The 22,659-nt window shown below is 37.5% G+C and overlaps 1 protein-coding gene across 1 annotated transcript in view; it reads right to left on the bottom strand.

Annotated features, from left to right (window-relative positions):
• LOC124159740 (dynein beta chain, ciliary-like) overlaps positions 1–22,659 on the bottom strand; it is a 255,329-nt gene that overhangs the window by 32,095 nt on the left and 200,575 nt on the right. The window contains exons 68-73 of the mRNA XM_046535651.1: positions 20,618–20,822; positions 17,102–17,407; positions 12,567–12,737; positions 12,305–12,453; positions 6,356–6,523; positions 6,097–6,229 (exon numbers count right to left, since the gene is read on the bottom strand). Coding sequence (XP_046391607.1) covers positions 6,097–6,229; positions 6,356–6,523; positions 12,305–12,453; positions 12,567–12,737; positions 17,102–17,407; positions 20,618–20,822 — 1,132 coding nt within the window. The remainder of the gene's footprint in view (positions 1–6,096; positions 6,230–6,355; positions 6,524–12,304; positions 12,454–12,566; positions 12,738–17,101; positions 17,408–20,617; positions 20,823–22,659) is intronic.

The following is a 22,659-nucleotide window of genomic DNA, read 5'->3' as shown; positions in this document are numbered from 1 at the left end:
CTGTGCTACAACTTGAACAACCAAGGCTTGCTTGCCCTCCCCTAGTTTTGATCCTGGGTATGCCTTTCACTAAAATAGCCGTGTTTTTGGTGATGCAACTTAAAAAATAGCAATTTAGAAAACCCAGGAAAAATTTCTGTTGTCCAGATCATTCCATCATTTAGATTTCCAGATAATCAATCTTCTATCGCAATTGTTTCTATTTTTACAATTACATAGTCAAATTCAACCATTAGCTAGTATCACAAACCACTGAGTGAAAAGAATGCACATGTATATATTAATAGACCATAGGATGTCAAGCATTACATGAAATCAATCAAAAAAGAAAATATGTTTACCCCAGAAAACAGAATTACTAAGGTAAAGTCATTTGAATATTTACATATTGACATTTGAAATGTTAGCATGTGAGTACCTATATGTAATGATTCGGTAATAATAGAACAAAGTCAGAGAAATGGGCGAAGCCCTGAAGGTTATGAAATTTTCAACCCCAAATCACTAAAATACATCATGTAAATGTATAAAAAAATGCATGGAATGTTAGAGATCTCGCAGCTTATTCGAAACAAAATTTAAATCTTTCAAAACTGAAAATTTATTCATTAGTACATAGAAGGAGATACATAAACCAATAAATATTTATTCAAATCGCTCCAAAAATTATTATTTAGAAGCACATTTATTATGCAAGTTTACAAAAATTTTCAACGATGCTGATTGTATATTATGAAAGTTATAAATTATTGAATGATAGCATGCCAAAAAGGCAAAGTCATTTAACTCTCATCTGGGCGCTGGGATGGGATTCAATTAAATGCCAGCCATGATTGAGGGGTTAATGAGATAAAAATCCTTTTCCATTGAAGGATATAATGCATCTTTTGTCAGTAGAAGTCCGGGTAAAGACGTCACTGGACCTCAGCGAGTCACATGCTCTGCTTGATTACTCCCAGTAATCAAGATATCATCAAGAAAAACGGTAACTCCTGACAACCCCTGCAGAGTTTGTTCCTTAATTCTCTGAAAAATTCCTGGGGCTGACGATATACCAAAGGGTATTCTGCTCTACTTAAACAATCCCTTATGGTACAAATTTTACTGGACTCAACGTCCAAGGGACATTGCAAGTATGCTTGCGACAAATCTATTTTGGTGAATGTTTCACCCTTCTGCAGCATAGCAAACAAATAATCAATCTTAGGAATCGGATATTTGTCTACTTCTAGATTAGGGTTCACTGTTACTTTGAAATCACCACAAATTCTAATTTTACCATTCAGTTTTGGCACTGGAACGATAGGCTAGACCCAAACACTGCTCGCCACCGGCGTGATAAGGTTCTCTTCTACTAATTTGGCCAATTCCTCCTCAACTTTCTGCTTAAGAGAGAAAGGTAATGGTCTGGGTTTAAAATATTTGGGTACACAATTAGGTTTCAGTTTAAGTTTAACAGGTTCCTTGTCAGTACCCACTTAATCCGTAAAAACTCCTGGAAATTCGTCAACAATTTGCTTAATTATTGACGATGAATCAATCGACCCTTCAGAATATTTCAACTCACTGCCTTGCATCTTGTCCAGAATACAAACATGGACATTCAAGGCTTTTATCCAGTCACGTCCCATCAATGAGTGTGCCCCCTTCTTAATTACATACAAATCTAAACACTGTGAAATACCATTCATACAGCCCTCACCATAATTACCCCCATTGGCTTGATTTGTTGACCAGAGTACGAATTCAATACTACCGTATAAGCGCGTGTAAGAGGCGCACCTTTTTTCCCAGATATTGCAGCGGAAAATGGGGGTGCGCCTCTTACACAAACTTCTTATCTTCCCCCCCTCCCCTTCACCGGTTGCAAGTTCAAGGGGAACTGAGTGGCCTTGGTTTTCAGCGTGAGTCAGTCATCTGAAACCCTGGGTCAAAATCAAGCGGCAGGCAGGGGAGTTTCTCCCTTAGTGGCGTATTTTTAAAATGCTCCTGCTTGAATTTCTTGCAAGCATCGCGCCGTCACGTCGGTACCCCAGAGGTGAACATTGAAAAGATCGCGCGGGGTGATTCGCCCCGGAGCGCGCGCTAAATTTATTGCCACGAGTGGGCATCCCGCGGCATTTATACTGCATATAGTAATATTGGTGTCAAAACCTGCGGTTGACAAAATTCGAACGAGTGTGCTCATTGTTGGACTTAATGGTGGATAGAAGAAATCGGAAATGCTAAATGAAAGTGAAGAGCGCTGAAGGAGAGGTCGAGGGAAAGAGGGCTCCCTCCCCTCCGTATTTAAAGCTACGAGCGAAGGAGCAAGGGAAGAACACGTCCGATCTTGCATATGACGTCGTTGCCTTAAAAGCGAAGGGGCGACGGCGCAGCAATGTGATATACGCAGTTTGCGTTGCCTGAGTTTCCAGTCCGTCTCGTCTTGTTTGAATGCGCTTATGCTACGCTTGTTTCTTCCGAAATTGTGCTGTTTGGACTATGTTGAATATTAGTAGCCTTATTTTAGCTATAAATATTTGTGTCAATCAATTAGAGCTCAAAAAACTTAAATTCTATAAGATATACGTCGCGTTAGGTCTAATTCTTTTTAGAACCTCGTGCGTGTCACACAATTGCTGAAAGATATCGAGATATCTTCGAGCTCAGAAGGTGACTCACGTAGCATTTGACCTCCAGAAACTCGGGGAATTGAACCTGGTAGACCGAAAAAGGTCAGTTGGTGGAATGGGGTAGGGATGAAACACGTTTCCATTGTTCCCCTGTAACTTGATATTTTCCTGTGCAGTCTCGGAAAGGAAAAAAAAACGGCAGAGGCATTAGCTGATGGAGAGCCGAGTGTAGTTCCGTTAGGCCCCTTGCACACACACCGATTTTGGACGGCCGGTAAAATATTGGCCGATATTTTACCGGCGAAGCGATGCTTCCACACACGCCGGATTTTTACCAGTCAAACGATACGTTGCTAAGTTTTTGAGCCGGCGTCGGCGAACCACAGTGACAATAGCCGGCAGCTAACCGGCATTTTGCCGGTGCCGGCGTGTGGTCGGTACGTGTGCAAGCTCCAATGCTCTCCCATTGTTCACTATTGGAATGTGGACGGCCGATATTTTACCGGCCGTCCAAAATCGGTGCGTGTGCAAGGGGCCTTAAATCTACGACGTGGTTATTATCCTACGGCGCTGAGATTGCCCCGATTGTTGTTCAATCTCTTGGGAAAGCTCATGCCATTTGCCTGTCGTGTTTTGCCTTAAAATTTTCCACGGCTGCAATTCTATTGCAATACTCCTGCGAGAGCTTTTAAACAAAATTGTTCGTGAGTAGGACAAGCAACGTAGAGCGATGGCGTATGCAAAGAGAGGATCGGAACTCTTTCTACTCCCTCTTATGCCGCCGCAGTTATCAAAATTTCCTCTTTAAAATAGTACTGAGAGAGGACATTTCGATAACTGTCGAAATTCCAGGCATACGTCTGCAACACCGCACGATAGGATAAAAAAAAATGTCGCAAAATTTTTTTTCTTTATAGCTTCGATCCCCAAAATAGGGGTGCGCCTCTTACACGTGTGCGCCTCTTACACAAGCTTATACGGTACATCAGTAGGCTGTAACTTAACTTCAAGGGAACATTTCCTGATAACAACTTTCGGAAATTACACTAACAGATGCGCCACTGTCAATTTCAAATAGAATAGTACGACCATTAACATTTACTTCTCTTCGTATTGGATCTACTCTAATTTTACCAGAATAAAAAGTTCCTCTATCTAAGGCAAATAAATTTGAAACGTCATACTCTTCGTCTACATCGTTTTCACCCCTTATATCCTCATTCACATCTTGTTTAGCATTAACATAAAAGTTTGATTTTACCCTTTTCAACCTTCCCTTCTTAAAATTGTCATTGCGAAGAGCACCACTTTTGCTTGAATCAGAAGCTCGGCAAACTCTTTCCAGATGCCCTTTCTTATGACACTTGCGGCATTCATAACTTTTAAACCAGCACTCCCACTATTATGACCATATTTACCACAGCACTGTCACTTAACAGCTGAGCTGGCTGCACTTCCCCGTTCTCTGCTGTCCCCTCTTCTCTTGTTGGTGGAATGGTTGGTATGATGCGGGCGTGTTCTGCTACCTCCAACTGTCATTTGCTGGATCTTCTGTTGCACCTCTCCAATTGCCAAGGAAGCCACATCCTTCTCCGTTAATGTACTGACTGCAGTGTTGTGGCTTAAATATTTTTCTGCCAATAGCCTCAGCTTCGCCGACTCGCTCCGTACGCCGCTCACTAGCCGGTCTCGAAGATCATTGAGTTGCGTGCCAAACTTGCAATGCATGGCTAATCTTTTCAAGGCAGCAATGTACTGGGCTACATTCTTGTGCTCTAACTGATTTCTATGAGAAAATTTGTATTGCTCCACAATAAACGATGGTTTGGGGTACAAATGATTTTCAACTAATCGCACCAAAGTATTAAAGTCTTTTTCGCTCGGCTTGCCTGGCATGCACAAGTCCCGTAACAAACTGTATGTTTTGACTCCTACGAACGTTAACAGAACGCTTACTTTCTTTTCGGCTGCAATGCTGTTGTACTTCACGAAAAGTTCGACCCTCTCTATATATTAAGCTTCTGCTGGAATATATACTCCTATATTCCCGATTATCGACATTCCAATTCAATCTTAAAGCCTTTTTGAAGCCACTATTTGGAGTAATATCCTTTTAATCCTCGTCGCCTCTTTGTAGTACATATATGGGAGTCAAAATGAAAGACCATGCTTAAATGCTTTGCATGCCAAGGCCAGGATTAGACTGCTAACTTGGACTTAGGCGAACATGTGACTCGCTGAGGTCCAGTGATGTCACGACCCGGACTTCTTTTATTGACAAAAGATACATTATATCCTTCATCCATGTGGTGATTTTAATATAGTTCAATGAGCTGTCTAAAATCTACATAGTCAATGCTGCCAGCTTGTTGCCATGCAGAAGATTCCATCTGTGTGACTATCCATTGATATATGTATATCGGGAGCGACTGATAGAGAAAGACTCTTGCTGATGGAAAAAGGGTTCCTTTGAATGGGCCATGACAAAGCAAAAAGAATTTCCCCATTTCCCCTGCTCTATCTTCTACTGCCAATCTCCACCACGATACACTTGCATTTCAGCAGCAAGTTGTTGATGCAATATGTAATGCAAAGCTGCATCTTCAATTATTCAGCAGAGATCTTTGATGTACAATACTTTCTTACTATTCTATGATCACTTTTTAGAGTAAGTAATAAATTGGATGTATTTAAAGTCTTCCATGTGCTCCGCAGCCTGCAGCCCATGTTATGATATTGCTGGTTTACAAGTGTTCTTAAATTAGTGAATTCTGGATTCGAGGTGCTCAACAGCACTTCTGTCCCTTGAAATGTTGATGCCCTTAGTGTAATCCAAGGAAATTAAATAATTAAAATCATTGTTCAGCTTCTTTCATTAACAGGAGGATCACATCTGTTTTTTAAACCTTTAAACAGCTAGTATGCCTATACAGGTACGAGAAAAAAAGCTCAATACGGTGCCTGCATGGGCATATGAATACAAAGGGGTTAAAATTAAATCCTGCAGCGAAGTGCACCCACTGGGCATTGGTTTTTGACACCTAATTAACCACAGTTGGCCACAAATATGATTAACCACAGAATAAAGGAGTCAGTCTAAAATCTGAGGGAGTGGTGCTAAGTATATCAATACCAATTTCAATTTGTTTAAATTTGGATAGAACAGGGTCAAGATATGCCTATAATTTAGTTCAAATCTTCTCATACCTCAAACCGCGATTCACCATTGTCCTCCCACCTATCTGTAACTTAATCAAAAGCAAAAAATGAGGGAATTGCATAATGGTCAGCATAGAAACAACGAAATAATCACAACCAAAGAAGTGCATACATATAACCCCACATAGCGACAGTCGATTCAGTATGTCTGTTATCACCAGTCTCCTGCACACAACTCATTTCTAGAAATGAGATACACAAAGAATATGATATCATAATCCAACAGATGACTAGAGTAAAGTTCAAACAAAATGGTATTCACCTTGAGAGGATCTACACCGGGTGAAAGAATAAAAAAAACAGGAGTAGAAGGACTTGTCTCTTCATAAGATTTTGCAAATGGTATGCTTTCGCCTCGAACATATTTGGTGCCAAGTTTTTCTTCAATAAACACACTAGAGAAATTAAAAGTTATTTATTACTTGATATCAAAATAAAATGTGACCATACTGCAAAACCAAGAGCAAATATATGCCAAGAATACTGTGCATTTTCAAAGAGTGTAAAAAGTTGAGTCTCACCTCATGGCATAGGTCATTCGATCAGGCCGAAGAGCTCTCATCATACATAACCGTTGCAAAGCTGACTTATTTTTCCATTCTTGGGGAAATTTTTCCCTCTCAGGACATTCACTTTCAACAACCTTCTTCCAGCGCTTCCCAGAACTTTCAATATCTTTGTCAAGATTTCTATAATAAAACCATATTATTAAATTAAAGTGGAAAAGGAAATTAAGGGGTGCATTTATTGTAAAGATAAAGTTATTTTTATAGAGATAATAATTAGGAAATCTGAAAAATAAAAAGACCACAGAATTATTTTCTACCTTGATGATTATACTTTCAATAATATGTATGCCTTCAGCATGAAGTCTGTGTGCATGAAAATCACATCAGATTCAATAGAGTGGAAGCACAGTTAAATGAGTGCTCATAATCCCTGGAAAATTGCTTGCTAAAACAGGCACTCTTCATTTCCGAAGTTGAAGGATAAAGCCCTTCAATGGGGAACTTGCATGGGTCGTCGATTGCACTAAAAACTATTTTGAATAAGTAAAATGGGTATATTAGGTCGCAAAAATACCTTAAGTTTCTCCATTCAACATCAAAAGAAATAAAAAAATTGCATTTAAAATCAAGAAAAATTTCTCTGAGCCGACCACTGTGCGAAGATACCCGAGCGTTGCCGAGGCCAGACGTGACGTCATAGGTGCCTAAACAACTGTAGGGAGTTGGGAAATACGCTGAGCGCATGCTGTAAAAATTTTTTTTTTTGGGGGTATTTAGCCGCTATTTATTTTGTTCTGTTATTCTTGGGCAAGTTTCCTATTGTTATTGTGCCACAATTATTACTTAGGATATTAATAATGCGACATCGGGATGATGAAGTACAAGCGTTTTACTTCGTATGTTTTAGTTATCAGAAAAATGGATGATAACATTGCCGCTCGTTCCAATAGTACACCTGAAATTCATCTACATCTACATAATACCCCGCAAGCCGCCTAAAAGGTGTGTGGCAGGGGGTTTAAGGACACCAGCCTTTTTTTTTAGGACACCAAAAATTGATGCCACGACCCTCATGGAATTTATTAAGACAAATTGTTGCTATATGTCGGCGGCAAATTGAGATGTAAAAGAAACTTGTAATACTGGAGGATAACGATCGTAAGCTGTGCTGTTGAATTTGGCATCGCCGTATTAGCGGAGAAGGTAGTCCTATCCTTCGTACGTTACGAATTCACAGCAATACAGTCTGTACACAATTGCGAATCGGTTCTGCTGCCAACACACACACAAGCTACAACCTATTTCAATAATATAGGTAAATCCATAAAAAATATACTAGGATATACCATAAAAATATAGGGGGAAATAGGCAAATACTCCTATAAAAAACTGGAAGTCACTGTCACATTCTTATATTCATCACGTACAACTTACAATAACAGAGCTCGTTATGATGAAAACAACTATTTATTCACTGATTTAAAGCCTTCAATTAGCCCACACAGGTGACTTTTCTCACTACTATTCGTTGAAATAATGGAATAACAAACTTCACACATAGGTTTTATTTCAATAGCTTGATTGTGAAATGTCATATCTACGGTGAACTATGGAGATTAACACGCCACTGACAATTTTTACATTACTGCTAGACATTTATCGATAGCGTAATAGCACTTTTTACAATTCAATCACGCTGGAACACTGATAACTCTTGGCCGATATTTTTCAACCTTGTCAAACTTTGCGCATTACAACCAGTGGCACTGTGATTATTAGCAGTAGCTTAACGGGAGATGTCACGTTGAAAATAACACTATTTTGGCACAAAAATGTTCCTAGATGTCTCCAATCAGTGAGCAAAAATTGCATTGACTGGAATTCACCTCATAATACAAGCACAGGCAGTCCTAAACGACGAATTCTCCGATACCTACGAATAAACAGATGAAGTTATTATATATAAAAGCTAAGTGGACATTAGTAAACATCAAAATCATTCTAAATACATACTTAAATGAATGATATGCCGTCGATAACATCAACTTACAATTAACGTATCCCCTTCCAACGGCTGTGGCTCAGACTCCTACAACGAAGTTATTTAGGTATCTATTATAAAATTTTTGGTTTAACTGCTCTAATGCCCTTACTCAGATATTAATATTATAAATAATACAAAATATGAGGGCTTCCGAGCCTCTATCATCGGATATTTATCTTTAAATAGAAAATAATCAGCAAGTCTAAGAAACGAAGCTCTCACAACTGCTGGCAACTATTACAAACAATCACAACAATAGCTTCGTGTGATGTTTGGGCACCTTTGACGTCATCGAGGCTTCGTCGGCAGTGGCTTGGGGGGTGAGGGAGTTTTTCCCGCTCTTTAAAAAAAATATTTATCATTGAATATCTCGCGAAGGAAAACTCATATACAGTTGAACCTCGATCTGTCGTTTTTCAGGGGGATGGATGATAAAAACGATGAATGCGGGAAAACGATAAATGCGGGAATGTTTGTCCAGGTTGCCTATGTCCCAGGATCCGCTGGATTTTTGCGAATTATGATATTCATTAATGGATTCAAACGAGATTTTAGCTGATTACAGGAATATTATTACTTTATCGAAACACTTAGGTCATATTGTTGATTCGACTTATCTCTCTTTCTAATATCCTAAAGGAACAAGCCGCCTTGCTAAAAAATGTTTGCACTCCACTCTGAATTTTCACTGCTATTAAGCATTTCTGTCTGATGTAAAAATTCTTATCCATCAAATGCCATTTCAAGTACACGTATTTACGAGAGAAATGTGCGTGTTATACCTCAAACAACTGATTTCGCCGTCGCAGTGATTGGTTATGAGATGGATCAAGAAGGCCAAAAATAGTTAATTATTTGAAAAGTTCCTTTCTAGCAATTAAATTTTTAATATGATTGAGGCAATGTGGCGTTAATCGTCAGCGGCACGCCCACCTGATCCTCGGCTTCATCCCATTTCTTGTTTTCACCAGGGATCTCGCTCTACCCCCACCCCTGCCGTCATGGTACGTGCTACCGGACATACCGAGGCGTTCTGCAATATTCACGTATTTCTAGCCCGGATTCTTTTCTTCATCATCAATTATTTTCAGTCAATCTTTTAAAGTTCTCACTTGTGTCTTCGGAAGGGCCATGGTCCGAAGACGAATAAGAATAAAACTAATGAAAATGAAACCGGACTCCATTGAACCCACACGGAAAACACTCGCTAGTTTTAAGTCAATCAACCCCGGAAAGTACGGAACCACTCGTACGAGGTGAAGTTCGGCACTAATGCTATCGCATACGGCGTAGGCAGAGCTTACTGCAGAGGATGAAGCATGACCATATGACTGCGCAATGAAATTTTTTATCCTATACAGAAGGCAACTTACCCACTCATTTCTAACAATAAGTAGCGTAGCTCTAGATGAGCAGATGAATTCAGATCGCTAGTAGGGAGAAACAAAATATCCTGAGATGATATCTTTTCGTTAGCACCTCAGACAAGTGAGACTTGTAGCATAACTCATGAATTGTAACCCGATGCCCTGTTTTCGAAAAAAAAATCGCATCAACTGCCGTGAAGCTCACTATCAGCTGCGATGATATCATTATTTGCCAGAAATCACCATCGTATTATTCCAACTATTTCCTCGCTTAAAATGCTTAAATAACGTTAGAAATACGTCGTGTTGGGTATCAATCTTTACTGAATTATGTGCACATCCCTAATATCTCAATATAATAAAAGTATAATACCAATTGCCGAAATTCATTTTTAGATACCTTTTGGGCTAATTGGTGATTCATGCAGCAGTTGACCTCTAGAGGTGGGGATCTTTGAAGCGAGTCAGCTAAAAAAAGTCAGCGGTCATGAAAGGGGGAGGCGTGAAAAAGGTTTATTTTGTTCTCGAGTAACTTGATATTTTCTTTTGAAGCTAAGGTCGTCGTAATACGATCCCTGCTCGAGCTGGGACCTTTTTTTTATTTCGGAGAAGAAGAAAGCTTCAACCGGGGGGAGGCGAGTGCTGAATGGAGGGGGATACCGGATCTTGGGAAATGCGCTAATGTAACTATCCCAAGGCACTCTGCTTCTCCCTATCGCATTTCAATCTCCTGGGGAAGATTCAAACTATGTGTCTGTTGTTATTAGCCATAAATAACACGTTGTAAACACTTTGTCTCATTTTTATCAAACGATGAATGCGGGAAAATTATTCGACGGGACCGCGATCTTCAAACGATTAATGCGGGAAAACGATACTTCGGGGAACGATAGATGCGGGAAAAAATTACATTGTCTTTATGGAACTTAATTTGGGACCAGGAGCGGCAAACGATGAATGCGGGAACGATAAATCGGGGTTCCACTGTATACATGCGGTTTTCTTTGTTGAATTCAGAATTTACTCTGCAAAGGCATTCACAATAACTCCCATTCTGTTAAAAACAAACATTTTCCACCTTGCACAGTTAAGCTAATAGCCATAGCCATCAAGGTCCAGCCATATTTCACTAAAACCCATAGAGAAACAATTTGAGTCAATTTTGATCAGTGCCCAACTTAGCAGCTTTACCCCAGCTCCATTTGTCCCACATATGTGGGATTCGCAGACAGAATGAGACAATGCATGATGCTTTTACCATTGTTTTGAATCACCATCAACTTATGTGCAAACTAGAAATAAGAATATCTCTTTTTGAACGACCTTAGAAGCTAACATTTTGGTGCAGGAGGCTTTTTAATGGCTCATTTGGCCGCTATTTTCCCACGGCAACCGAAAACATGAAGTTGGCAAATTTCTAGAAAACCTTCCTCTGGAGATAAATATTCTGTAATTCATAATTCCAGATCCATCTACTATAATGACAAATAATATCCAATAAAAAGTATAGCTTATTATAGAAAACTAATTATTCTTTATTAGCATCTCCGAGTAATGGGCACACACCATGCCCCCTTGTGAGACTAATATCGCTACTTGTGCCACAATCTTCTAATAGGATAGTTGTCTGACAAGTTGCATAGGTTGCATACAATGGGACTGGAAAATATGTTTTAAAACCAAGGTCGCTGCATGAGTGAAAAGTTTCATAACTTAGGTTAAAATCCATGGGTCTATATAGTAAAAATCTTATATTTTGGTCTTTTTTACTCTAGAATAGCTTATGGAATAATAATATGGGGATCTTCATCCTCGCTAATAAGTGTTTTTCGAATACAGAAGAAAATGATAAGGACCATGTGGGACCATGTGTAATCAACACTACCGAGCTCATTGCCGACCACTTTTTAAAGATTTAAAGATACTTCCACTCCCATGAGTGTATTTATATTATTGTGTAGTGTATGTTAAAAAGCAAATGGTTGACTTTTTATTAAATGATAAATATCACTCGTACAAAACTAGGAGATGTAATCATGTGCATGTCCAACCATCTAACTTATCAGTGGACCTAGGGCAATGTGTACAAAAATCTATAATAACTTACCCATCATTATTAAGAATGAAAGGAGACTGCCTCAATTTAAAAAAAGCAGTATTCTAATTTCTAATTGATCACTGTTTTTATAGTTTAGACGAATATCTGTGTTTTACAACAAATTGAGTAAATATCGATGATTGGGTTTGTACTTTTAGTTTTGACGTGCGTTATATACATGCCCTGTTCTTATCAGTGTATTGTGTCTGCTGGCAAATAAAATTATTATTATTATTATTCACAGGACAAAAAAATCAGAATATATATGAGGTCATCATATAACTGTGGGCCATATAACCAAGATTCAACTGTATTGCTGGATTATGGGTGTTCCCAGATTAGAGAATTCTGGATTCGAGGTGCTCAACTGAAATGACACTATGCACTAAATTGTCTTGATAAAACTATCGGTTACTCTTAAAAAGAATGGAAATGATTTAAAACAAGCTTACTTGAATTCATCCATAGTCGCCAGGGTTTTGATTCCTCCCCAGCTCATGTTACTTAAGAAATCAACTGGGCTGGTAACATTCTGTGTCACAGGATATCGCAACAGAAAATCTAACTCCAACATATCTACTTCTTTATGACTTATCAGTATCTATAATGAGAATGATTTCAATTAGAAACATTATGGCTTAATCTAAAAAATGGGAGTATAAGCTCTAAGTCCAGATCTAAACATACATCTGAATTATATGTACTCAAAATTACCTGTATAACCATCTGAGAAGTAAAAATGAGTTTATCACGTTCAAATAAACCTCTTGTAGTATAAATATACACAGAATGCGTAATGCAATCAATTAAAGTTTTTACCCTAGCTTCAACTTCAGATGACGGTGGTGATCTTTCAATTGCAACATCAAATACAACACTAAATGCCTGCAAATAAAAAGCACATGGTGAATAAGATATTAGACCCCCCTCTACTTTCAATATCAATTTCATACATCATTTGGCATGCCAGAAAAACCTTGGATCAAAAGACCAAATATACTCAGCAAAACCCCTTTTTATGATTTTTTAGAAGAACTAGAGAAAAACATATAATGTTTAATAAAAATAAAATGAGAAAGGAAAAGTGCAGGAAAATGTAGGAGAAAGCATAAGCTTGAACTATGTATCACCCATGCATCAGAGAATATAACAGGAACAGGATCTCTCATGTCCCTATTTGGTCCCGATGGAGATTGTCAATCATAGTATAGGGGTATAGTATTTGGAGCAGGGATCGGGCAGTCTCTGAAAATTCTCTGCCACTGCCGGGATTTGAACCCGAGCCCGCCGGGTGGGAAGCCAACACTCTAGCCACCACACTAACCCAATCCCCTTGTCAATCGTAATACATTCATATCTAATATACCTGGAATATTCTTTAATGATGCTATTATGTTTCTTTGGGCTCAGTTGAGGAGCAGAGGGATGCAGGCCTGAGATAGAATGTTTTAGGAGAATGACGGTGAATTTCTTGACAAAGCCACTAAGGCTTATTTTTTCAGCAAGCAAGACTTTACCACACTCACTTCCAGCGAGATGGATATCCCTGGTCTGATGCAGAAGCAACTGGTTGGCTATTGTATTCTGAAATATTCGTCCAAATTCGTTAGATGTTTGACAGAGAAGATTTCTTGGGTTTTACACTGGTAAGGTCCTCCATATCTCCTTCCAATGTTTCATGAGCGACTTGCCCATTGTCTCTAAGGATATGGGAATCCAATTTGTATTCTGCAGGAAGTATGTAACCGACCTCTCTCAATTCAAAAGAAAACATGTACAGTAAAACCTCTACACAACCAATTTGTTGGGACCATTAAAACCATGACTAAGTTATAGGAGATTTCGTTGTACGGAGGCCATAAGCAGATTGCATTTGCATAGGGGCATACAATAGGGAACTTGTATATATTTCAGATATTATCAAGAGCCCCAAAATCATATAAAAATATGTGTTGCGTGTCACGGAGAAAGTTTTTTTTTATTATTTCATGACGTGGTTTGCGATATTTAATTCATTTAAGTTCACGAGAATTTTCAAATACAAGTGAGAATCGAAAATGCCCGATGATTGGCTGGTGGTAAAGTGACGTCATTATTCAGTATGTGGAGGCACGGCGGCACAGCAATGGTAGAGGCTGCATACTTTAATACAAGCGACGGCATGGTTATGATTCATTTATTGAAGTGCAGATGTATCGGAGTCATTTATTGTGACTAGAGGGTTATTATTCGATCTATTTTTTCTTCATTGAAAGCGATAGATTGCGTAAAGATGATGGAATATGGTCATTCTTAGGCTAATTCTAGCAAGCTTCCTGTTACTGATTCCATCATGATACCAAGGTATTTCAGTGAAACTGATGTATTCGTTGGTGCCGAAAGTCGATGCCGAAAAATGGAAAGTAGCTGACCTCACCCCTCCCCCCCGAAATATACAAACACAATTATTTTCCTTCATAAAAGGAAACAAAATATTGAAAAATCAGCAATTTACAAAATATTTCATTAACAAATGAACTTTTTTCAATTATGAAAAGTGTTAAAATTAGTTAAAAACCCATTACTTAGTACTCTGTTTTTCAAAAAATTTCCCCTCAGTTTTGGACCCCCCCCCCCCACCAAACGAAATTCCTGCAGGAACGCCTGGCAGGCCAGGCAGTAGCGTAGCCATGGCTACGCTACTCCCTGGCGTGTCTACATTTTTAAATTTATCATAAAACAAAAAATAAATCAGACTTTAGAATAAAATTTTCTTAAAAATGACATATAATTCAATATTATAACATGCCTTGAAGCGCAGATATAAATTTGCGAAGTACAGCGTCACATCATTTTGACGCCGACAGTAGGAGAAAATGCTAGTCTTCTTGGCTGGCAGTCGAATGTATGGGGAACAACGTTGCTCTTTATTATCATACTTCCTCCCTTGATTTTAAACATCGTGGACTTTTGCATATGCTTCCACGACTGAAATTGAACAAGTACCATAAATAATTCGAGTCCATCGTACCCATCAAGAAACAAGTATCTCGAAGTTTTCATTCTACGGCGGCCGAATTATAGAAAAATGTCGGGTTCAAGTTATTCAGTCGATGAAGTATTATTTATATTAAAGTTATCTTCGCACACACAGCACTCAGATTTATCATTCTATTTTTATATTCTTATTTTTCCTTAACGCTCATCCCGACGGACGGCATGCATTGAGGCTTTTCTTCTAATTTCATCCTTGGGAACAATGACGAAAATATTTTCTGGGGTGTTATTGCACCAGCGAGTTGCATAAATTTATCCATTTTAATACCAGCGAGTTGACGAATTCGGTCTAAAAACTCAACTTTCTTCAACTGTGCCATCTTGAAAACTGCTGCCTATTCTGCTTGTGAGACATCAAGAAGGGTCAGCTACTTTAGCTTGAGATACGATATCTTCCTTATAAGCTCACTGCCTTCTCTATGTCTTCTCCTTGTGTGTCATCACCTCGAGCCCCAAGCGTGTTTGGTCCGCCTCATTAGTCCTAAGCGAAGGGGCCATGTGCTTCGCTCTGAATTAATTTTTTTCTTTCTTTCTGGACAGTAATCAACGAAGATAAGATTCCTTCTAAACGGTCAGCGTATACCAGGACCCCTTCGAGATATTTTCTCGTCTCTTGATGGAGCTTCGCGCGTGCTTCAGTCTACTAGAGTCGTTCATGCTGTGTGGTGTTCTTTCAGGCAGTGCATTGAAATTCTCATCGGGTGTACTTCCTGTGCGTGGTTATTTTTATTTACCATCCTACGCAATGGGAATAGTATTGAAAGGAAAAAAAAAGACTTAGAAGTCTGTTTGTGTGTTAGGTTATAATAAATTCATTGGTGGGGCGAATTTCAAGGACCTGTTATTTCATTCGTACCTAATGGAAAGAAAACGCTATTACAAGTGGTGTATGAAGTTATTTAGGAGACTATTGAATGCCTCAGTCCTAAATTCATATGTCGTTCACAGGAAAAACACGTATAAAAAATTGACTCTTATCATTTTGCGTGCAATTGGTCGAGGTAATATTTTTGAAATATCCAACTTTATATGGACTGTTTATTATATAGTAGCGCATTATATTACGCAAGTTTACAAAAATTTTCAACGATACTGATTGTATAACATGAGAGTTATAAATTTTTGAATGATAGCATGCCAAAAAGACGAAGTCATGTAAATATCATCCGGCCGTTGGGATGGGATTTAATTAAATGCCCGCCGTGCTTGAGGGGTTAATCTATGACCTCAATCCCACTGAATAGCTGTGTGTTTTTATAGTTCATTTGTATTATATTTTATTATCTGTTTGCATTTTATCCTGCATTATCTTGACAACAACTCACATATGCATTATCCCAATGAAGTTAATAAATATTATTATTATTAATTATGGGTTTTTTGTGGGCTCCCAGAATAATCTCAATGAATTCATGATATCCTTAGAATACTTCTGGGATATCCCAGGAGTGAATATTCTTGGGATTTTCCAGCATCACGTCAAGAATATCTTCAGCGCATTCGTAGAATAAATTCTCTGATGTGAGAGCATTAGCACATTCATAAAAGATAAAAAAAATCTTGTAATTTACTGGAAATAAAAGGACATTTCCATGAAAGGTAAACATTATCTTTCTCAAACAATACTAGAAGTTATACCAAGTAACATAATCAATGGTTTAAGCATTCAATCCTGAACGTCACAACAAAACCTTTTAAATTGGTATTCAGAGACAAGATATATATTTAGTATGAGGATTTTAAAGATGAATGTAGGATCCTCCAATTTTATCAACCTTTGATATTATTTGCTCCTAAAGATTCATTTTCATAACTCACTCTTTCATTTCTGTGAGTAATGGAGGGTGAAACCCATGGCATACCACCATTCAAATTTCATGCCCCTTAGCTTTAAATGATGACTTGTTTGAGATCGTGCTTTTCAACTCAGCAAAAAGAATAATTCTAATTAATACCGTATTTATCTGAATATAGTCCCCCCATTTTTAAATTATTTATATTCAAGCATATTTTTTAAATTTTTTCCCAAAACTGAGGCCTCAAAATTAGGGGGGGGACTATATTCAGAGAGGGACTATACTCGGAGAAATACAGTACTTCTTTGCTGAGAGAACATTGCTTATAGAAGAGAGACTGCGGAAGAGTGACTTCCACCCTGCAAATACAAAAATTAATGGTGTATTCATTTTGCTACTAATTAAGATAACATTTACCTTGAGTGAGAACTGATATATGAGATTAATTTTGTGGAGGTCATTTAAAACAAAATAAAGAAGTGAGGCTCGTGCAGCAGCTGGCCGATAAAGTTCTCGATTGTGATCAATAGCTGCACTTGTAGTGATAGCTTTTTCCACTTGCTCCTCAACTTCAGCGGCAGTTTTCTTAGTTTTTTCCAAATTCAACACTAGAGCTTCATCTGACAGAATATCCTCCCCAGCTGATGAGAGCCTTTGAAGTAAATCATCCTCAAGCATCTTAATCTGGATCTTGAAATCGTTTTGTTTCTTTGTCAATTCTGTCTGAATTACAAAAGCAGGCATTTAATTAATTATAGCATTCTACCACATCAAGTCTACACTATACAATAAAGTCTATAATCCCAGAAGGATAATTAATTTTTAACTATGCAAAATATTTTAAATATTTTTCACTTCCTTAATTTCTACCTGAAATGCGATATTTTGAGATCAATATATCTTTTATATTTGCAGCTACATTTTATACCAAGTTAAAACTCTAGGGTTGGCTAGGGGTAAATAGGATTATTAGGATTACCAATTTTTTCATTGTATCTTTACAATTCACCAACCTTTCACATCTAGCAGCCTTATTGATAGATTTGTAAACAAGCTATTTGGAGGTTAAGAGCAGACTAACAGTCACTCGACATCAAAATGGAATTCATAGCATGTGCTTTATGCATGGTTTATAACTACCTAATTCTAAAACAAGTTTCACTCTTGTTCACTCGAGCAAATATGGTGGTGACCAGTATAAGGTCCACCTCTGGGTAAAAACTGAGTATATGTATTCAACAGGTTTTAAAGATCACGTGTGCTAAATGAGATGTTAAAATTGAGTTTTATGCATTATTAATGGAGTCATTTTCGTAATGCCATTATGAACTATTTCCTCTTTTTCCAAAATATTGACTAAACGACAGTGAAATACTTAAAGAATAGGTTCATTGTGATAATAATAAAGCCATACAATCCTTAGAAATGGTTGTGCAAGCAAAAAAATTCTTTAAAATATTCAGCTGGAAGAAGTAAATTGTAGGGATGGGGTGCATGAGTTAAATCTGTACTTGACGGAGCTACTCTCTCCTGAAACAAAGCCCAGGAAGAACTAGAGGGGTAACACCATGTATTCAACAATAAAGACCACCAATCAGTAGTGACTTATTCGCATCCCTGCTGCTAATATTTTATCAGAAACACTGCTTAGTGCTTAAGTCTAGTGTGACACAAAAAAATGTAGGATATTGAACCTATAGACCAAATCAGAATGTTACTGTTTTTAAATAAAAATTTGAATGAGCAGTACAAAGCAGACTAATGTAAGATGATGCTGAAAAAATGTTTGGATGCATATTGATTCAATGAATTTTTATAATTTAAGTTCACATTTTAAAAAATGAATTCCTGATTATGCCTCAATAAAATGATTGGTTATAAGCTAATGGCTTCACATATTTTTTTAAATAGGTATCTTACTACTTAAAATTCAAGAAGCATATCTTTCCGAAAGTGAAATATGCATCGAATTTAATTTTCAAAATTTTAATAATCTTGTGAATATGGATTTGAGATTTCTTTCAGATCCCTGAAAGATTCGATTTTCGATTTTGAAGAAAATTGTGGATTCCACTTACTCCTTCATAAAATATCATCTACATATTGCTTATTATATTTAACTTTACTTTCCATATTTTAGCTGTTTTCTGAAAAGATTCTTCTGACCTTTTTGAAAATAGAACATTATATTGATAATTTTTTTTTGTTGCATGCGACACCTCCTAAGGACTTAAAATTAACATTTTTATCCATTGAAAGCTGCTCCCATAATAACAGACTCTAAAGCCTTCAAAACAAGTGGCATTTCATGACTGAACACTATTCTGTATTTAGTGTTCAAAATGTTTCCATTCCTGAAAACTTTGAATAAGGATTTTAGTGTACATAGCAATTGTATGCATGGTAAGACATGAAAAAGGGAAGAAATATAACATCAGTGATGACATAGACAGGGTATTTCCAGATTGCTACTGATTTCGACTCCCTAGTTTTGATTTTGCAAGTTTGAAAAAATAGCGTTCCATAAGGAGTATAATAACCTCACTAAGCAATATTTCTGTCATGAATATTTGGCAACTCTTAGAAAATGAATCATGTATCTCAAAATATGCTTATTCAAAGATGCTTTTTCCCATAACAGCGGAGAGTTCAAGTATTATATAAGCATATTTTTGGCCACTTATCACTCCTCCCCCACTCTCCATAAAAGGAAAAGCATTTGCTGAACCCAAAAGTATGCTGCCTCATCTACCTCCCAATAGGGTAGTTTCCTTCATCAAAGAAAACGAAAGGCATTGATTGCGATTCGCTACCCACCATTAGTGTATTCATAAGATACAAATTATTTGGCTTTAGAAATCCCAGTTCAGACAATTGGCAATGGTCAATTTTAACTCCATTTGAAAAAGGCCAGATTGGCGCCCATGCGATGCCACTTCACGTGACGTCACAGGGACCTAGTTTCTACACGAGAGGATAGGAGTTATACATCGTCTGAGGTTACCAATGCATGCATGAGGCACAGAGCTCAGGGAAACATTTCTTAATAATCACCTTTTAAAACTGCCTATGGTCGGAAAGTTTCCTTCGTTTGATAGGGTATTAATAATACTTATTTAAGCCAAGTGCTACCAGCTAGCAGGGTACCCTGCTACCTGCTAGCAGTCTGCATCGTATCAGCGCTCAAAGCCTCACCCCAAGGTCACCTCACACTGCGACAGCGGGAACCAGAATGACGTCACACGGGCATTCATACTTAGCCGTCGCGTTTTTGCGCTCTTGAAAATTTTCACTTTTCAATTAATCGCGAAAAATAGATATCGTCATTAAAAAATCTACAAGCGTGAAATACGTACTCCAGGAGTAACAATCTTTCAATTCAGGCAATAAAAAAATAATAGGAAACAACCCTATTCAAGGAGTGCAAACGTAATATTGGAACTTAATATTAACATTTTTATCCATAGACCTCCCTTAAATATATGACAGAAAATATATATCATGTCTCAGAGCAATGTTCTTGTTTTCATGTACATGTGAACAGGGGCGGATCCAGGATTTTTTTCTGGGAGGGGCACAAGCAAGGCCGTATCCAGGATTTTGTTCTGGGTGGGGCACAAGGATACCTCGTAATACAAAACGAACGCAATGATAATGGGACCGTATTAAAAATCTTGCATATTTTTGAGGGTCTGGGGGGGGCACGTGCCCCCGTGCCCCCCCCCCCCCCCCCTGGATCCGCCTATGCATGTGAATGGATCCAGCATTCATTTTTTGTCTGGTGATGAATATGATGGATTAAAGGTCTGATATCAAATAATAGAGTAAACCTGTCACAACAAAAAAATAAGTGGTACTTGTTACACAAATAAGAGTCTTATCAGATGGCTTGTCCAACCGAAAAAAATATTGATTAACAAAATTTACACTTACTTTTAAAGTTTCCAAATCTGGTCTTTCAGCTTTCACCACTTCAGCCAACAGCTGATCTTCCAGGCCATCTCTGGTTACAGTGAAGTTGATCAGAGTGGTTTGAGCTTGTATTTCAGGTTTATAATGTGGATTAGCAAGTTTAGTATGCAAAATCAGTCGGAATTTAGGATTGTAATCCACTTCTTTATCTCCAATACGTATGGCTCTATTAAAAATAAAAAGATTAAATAATAAATAAATATTTTTTCAATAAATTAAAATTCCTATTATCGTCTGAGCAAACTTTGTTAGACAAATGTTCACAGAAAAACTATTGCTGCTTTTGATTTTGGATGGAGAAAAGTATATCATGAGGAAATTGTTCATAGCCAGGATAATTTTCTGCACATCTGAAAGTCATGATAGCAGTGGTTTATGCAACTGACAGTAAGAACCGCTAAAATCAAGAAGTTGAAATCCTCATGCTCATGATGAATGATAATAATAATGATAATAATAATAATAATAATAATAATTTGTCCAAGGATCTACAAGAAGATATAAGACACGTCAAAAAATAAAAAAGGGAGAAGGAGATTCATACAATTTAGTATATTATAAACATATAGTTGAAATGTTATGTACAAGTATGTATTTTCAAATATAATATATTTTCAAAACATGAAAATGAAGCACGAGATTGTGGAGTACGTCAGGTATTCTATAACAGAATAAAAATTCTTTTCAAGCAGGATTGCCTTCAACTTCCTTTTAAAAGATACCAATGACTCACATTGATTTTTTAAATGGTGCGGGAGTTCATTGTATGTTCGGAGTCCCATATCTCTTGGACCTAATTTAGTTCTATTTGTACTCACTGTATTATAGTGAAGGCTTTGCCTATTTCTAGTTTCATAATTATGAAAACTGGAGTTAATTTCAAACATGTCCAGATTTTTACACATAAATATTGGCAGAGATAATAAATAGACACATGGTGATGGGAGGATCTTCAGAGTTTTAAAGATGGGGCTAGAGGGAGCATCATAAGGTTTTTTTAAATATTATTCTAATCGCCCTTTTTTGTATTGTAAATATTTCGGATGCGTGAGGTGATGAGCCCCAAAAAATTACGTTATACGACATCAGGGAATAAAAAGCACCATAGTATACAGTAAGTAAGATACCTACATTAACAGAGTTTCGGAGGTGGCGTAAAAGGTAGCAAATAGAGCTAAGTTTATTGGCTAAATATTCAATATTCTTAACCCAGGACATATTACCACTAATATATGAACCTAGAAATTTAGTTGAAGTAACATTCTCAATGGATTTTTTATCAAATATTAATTAAAATACTTTCCAGATGACTTTAATAACCAAATTGAACAATATGTGACTTTTCAGTATTTAATTACAGTTCATTATGAACGCATCAGTGAAGAATGATTTCATTTGCAGATTTAGAACTCATGATAAGGTTATTTTGTGATGGGGCAGAAAGTAAGATGCTTGTGTCATCAGCGTATATTATGAATTCAGCATTAGGAATATTGGAAAAGGATGCTGGCAAATTAGAAAAAGAACTGGGCCCAATATGGACCCTTAACCTGTTACCTGTTCACCAGTAACTTGATATTTTCTTTCAAAGCTAAGGTCTTTGTAATACGATCCCTGCACGAGCTGGGATGTTTTTTTTTTTATTGCAGAGAAGAGGAAAGCGTCAAGAGGGGGGAAAGGCGAGTGCTGAATGGAGGGGGATATCGGATCTTTGGAAATGCGCTAATGTAACTATCACACGGCACTCAGCTTCTCCCTATAGTAGTTCAATCTCCTGGGGAAGATTCAAACTATGTGTCTGTCGTTATTTGCCAGAAATAACACATTGTAAACACTGTTTCATTTTTGTCAAACAATGGATGCAGGAAAATTACACAACTGGACCGCGATCTTCAAACGATTAATGCGGGAAAACGATACTTCAGGGAATGATAGATGCAGGAAAAATTACATTGTCTTTATGGAACTTTGTTTGGGACCAGGAACGGTAAACGATGAATGCG

Source organism: Ischnura elegans, chromosome 5 (assembly GCF_921293095.1).
Source record: "Ischnura elegans chromosome 5, ioIscEleg1.1, whole genome shotgun sequence".
Taxonomy (NCBI): domain Eukaryota; kingdom Metazoa; phylum Arthropoda; class Insecta; order Odonata; family Coenagrionidae; genus Ischnura; species Ischnura elegans.
Note: the sequence above shows the minus strand (reverse complement) of the source record. Positions and strands in the feature narration are given on the sequence as shown.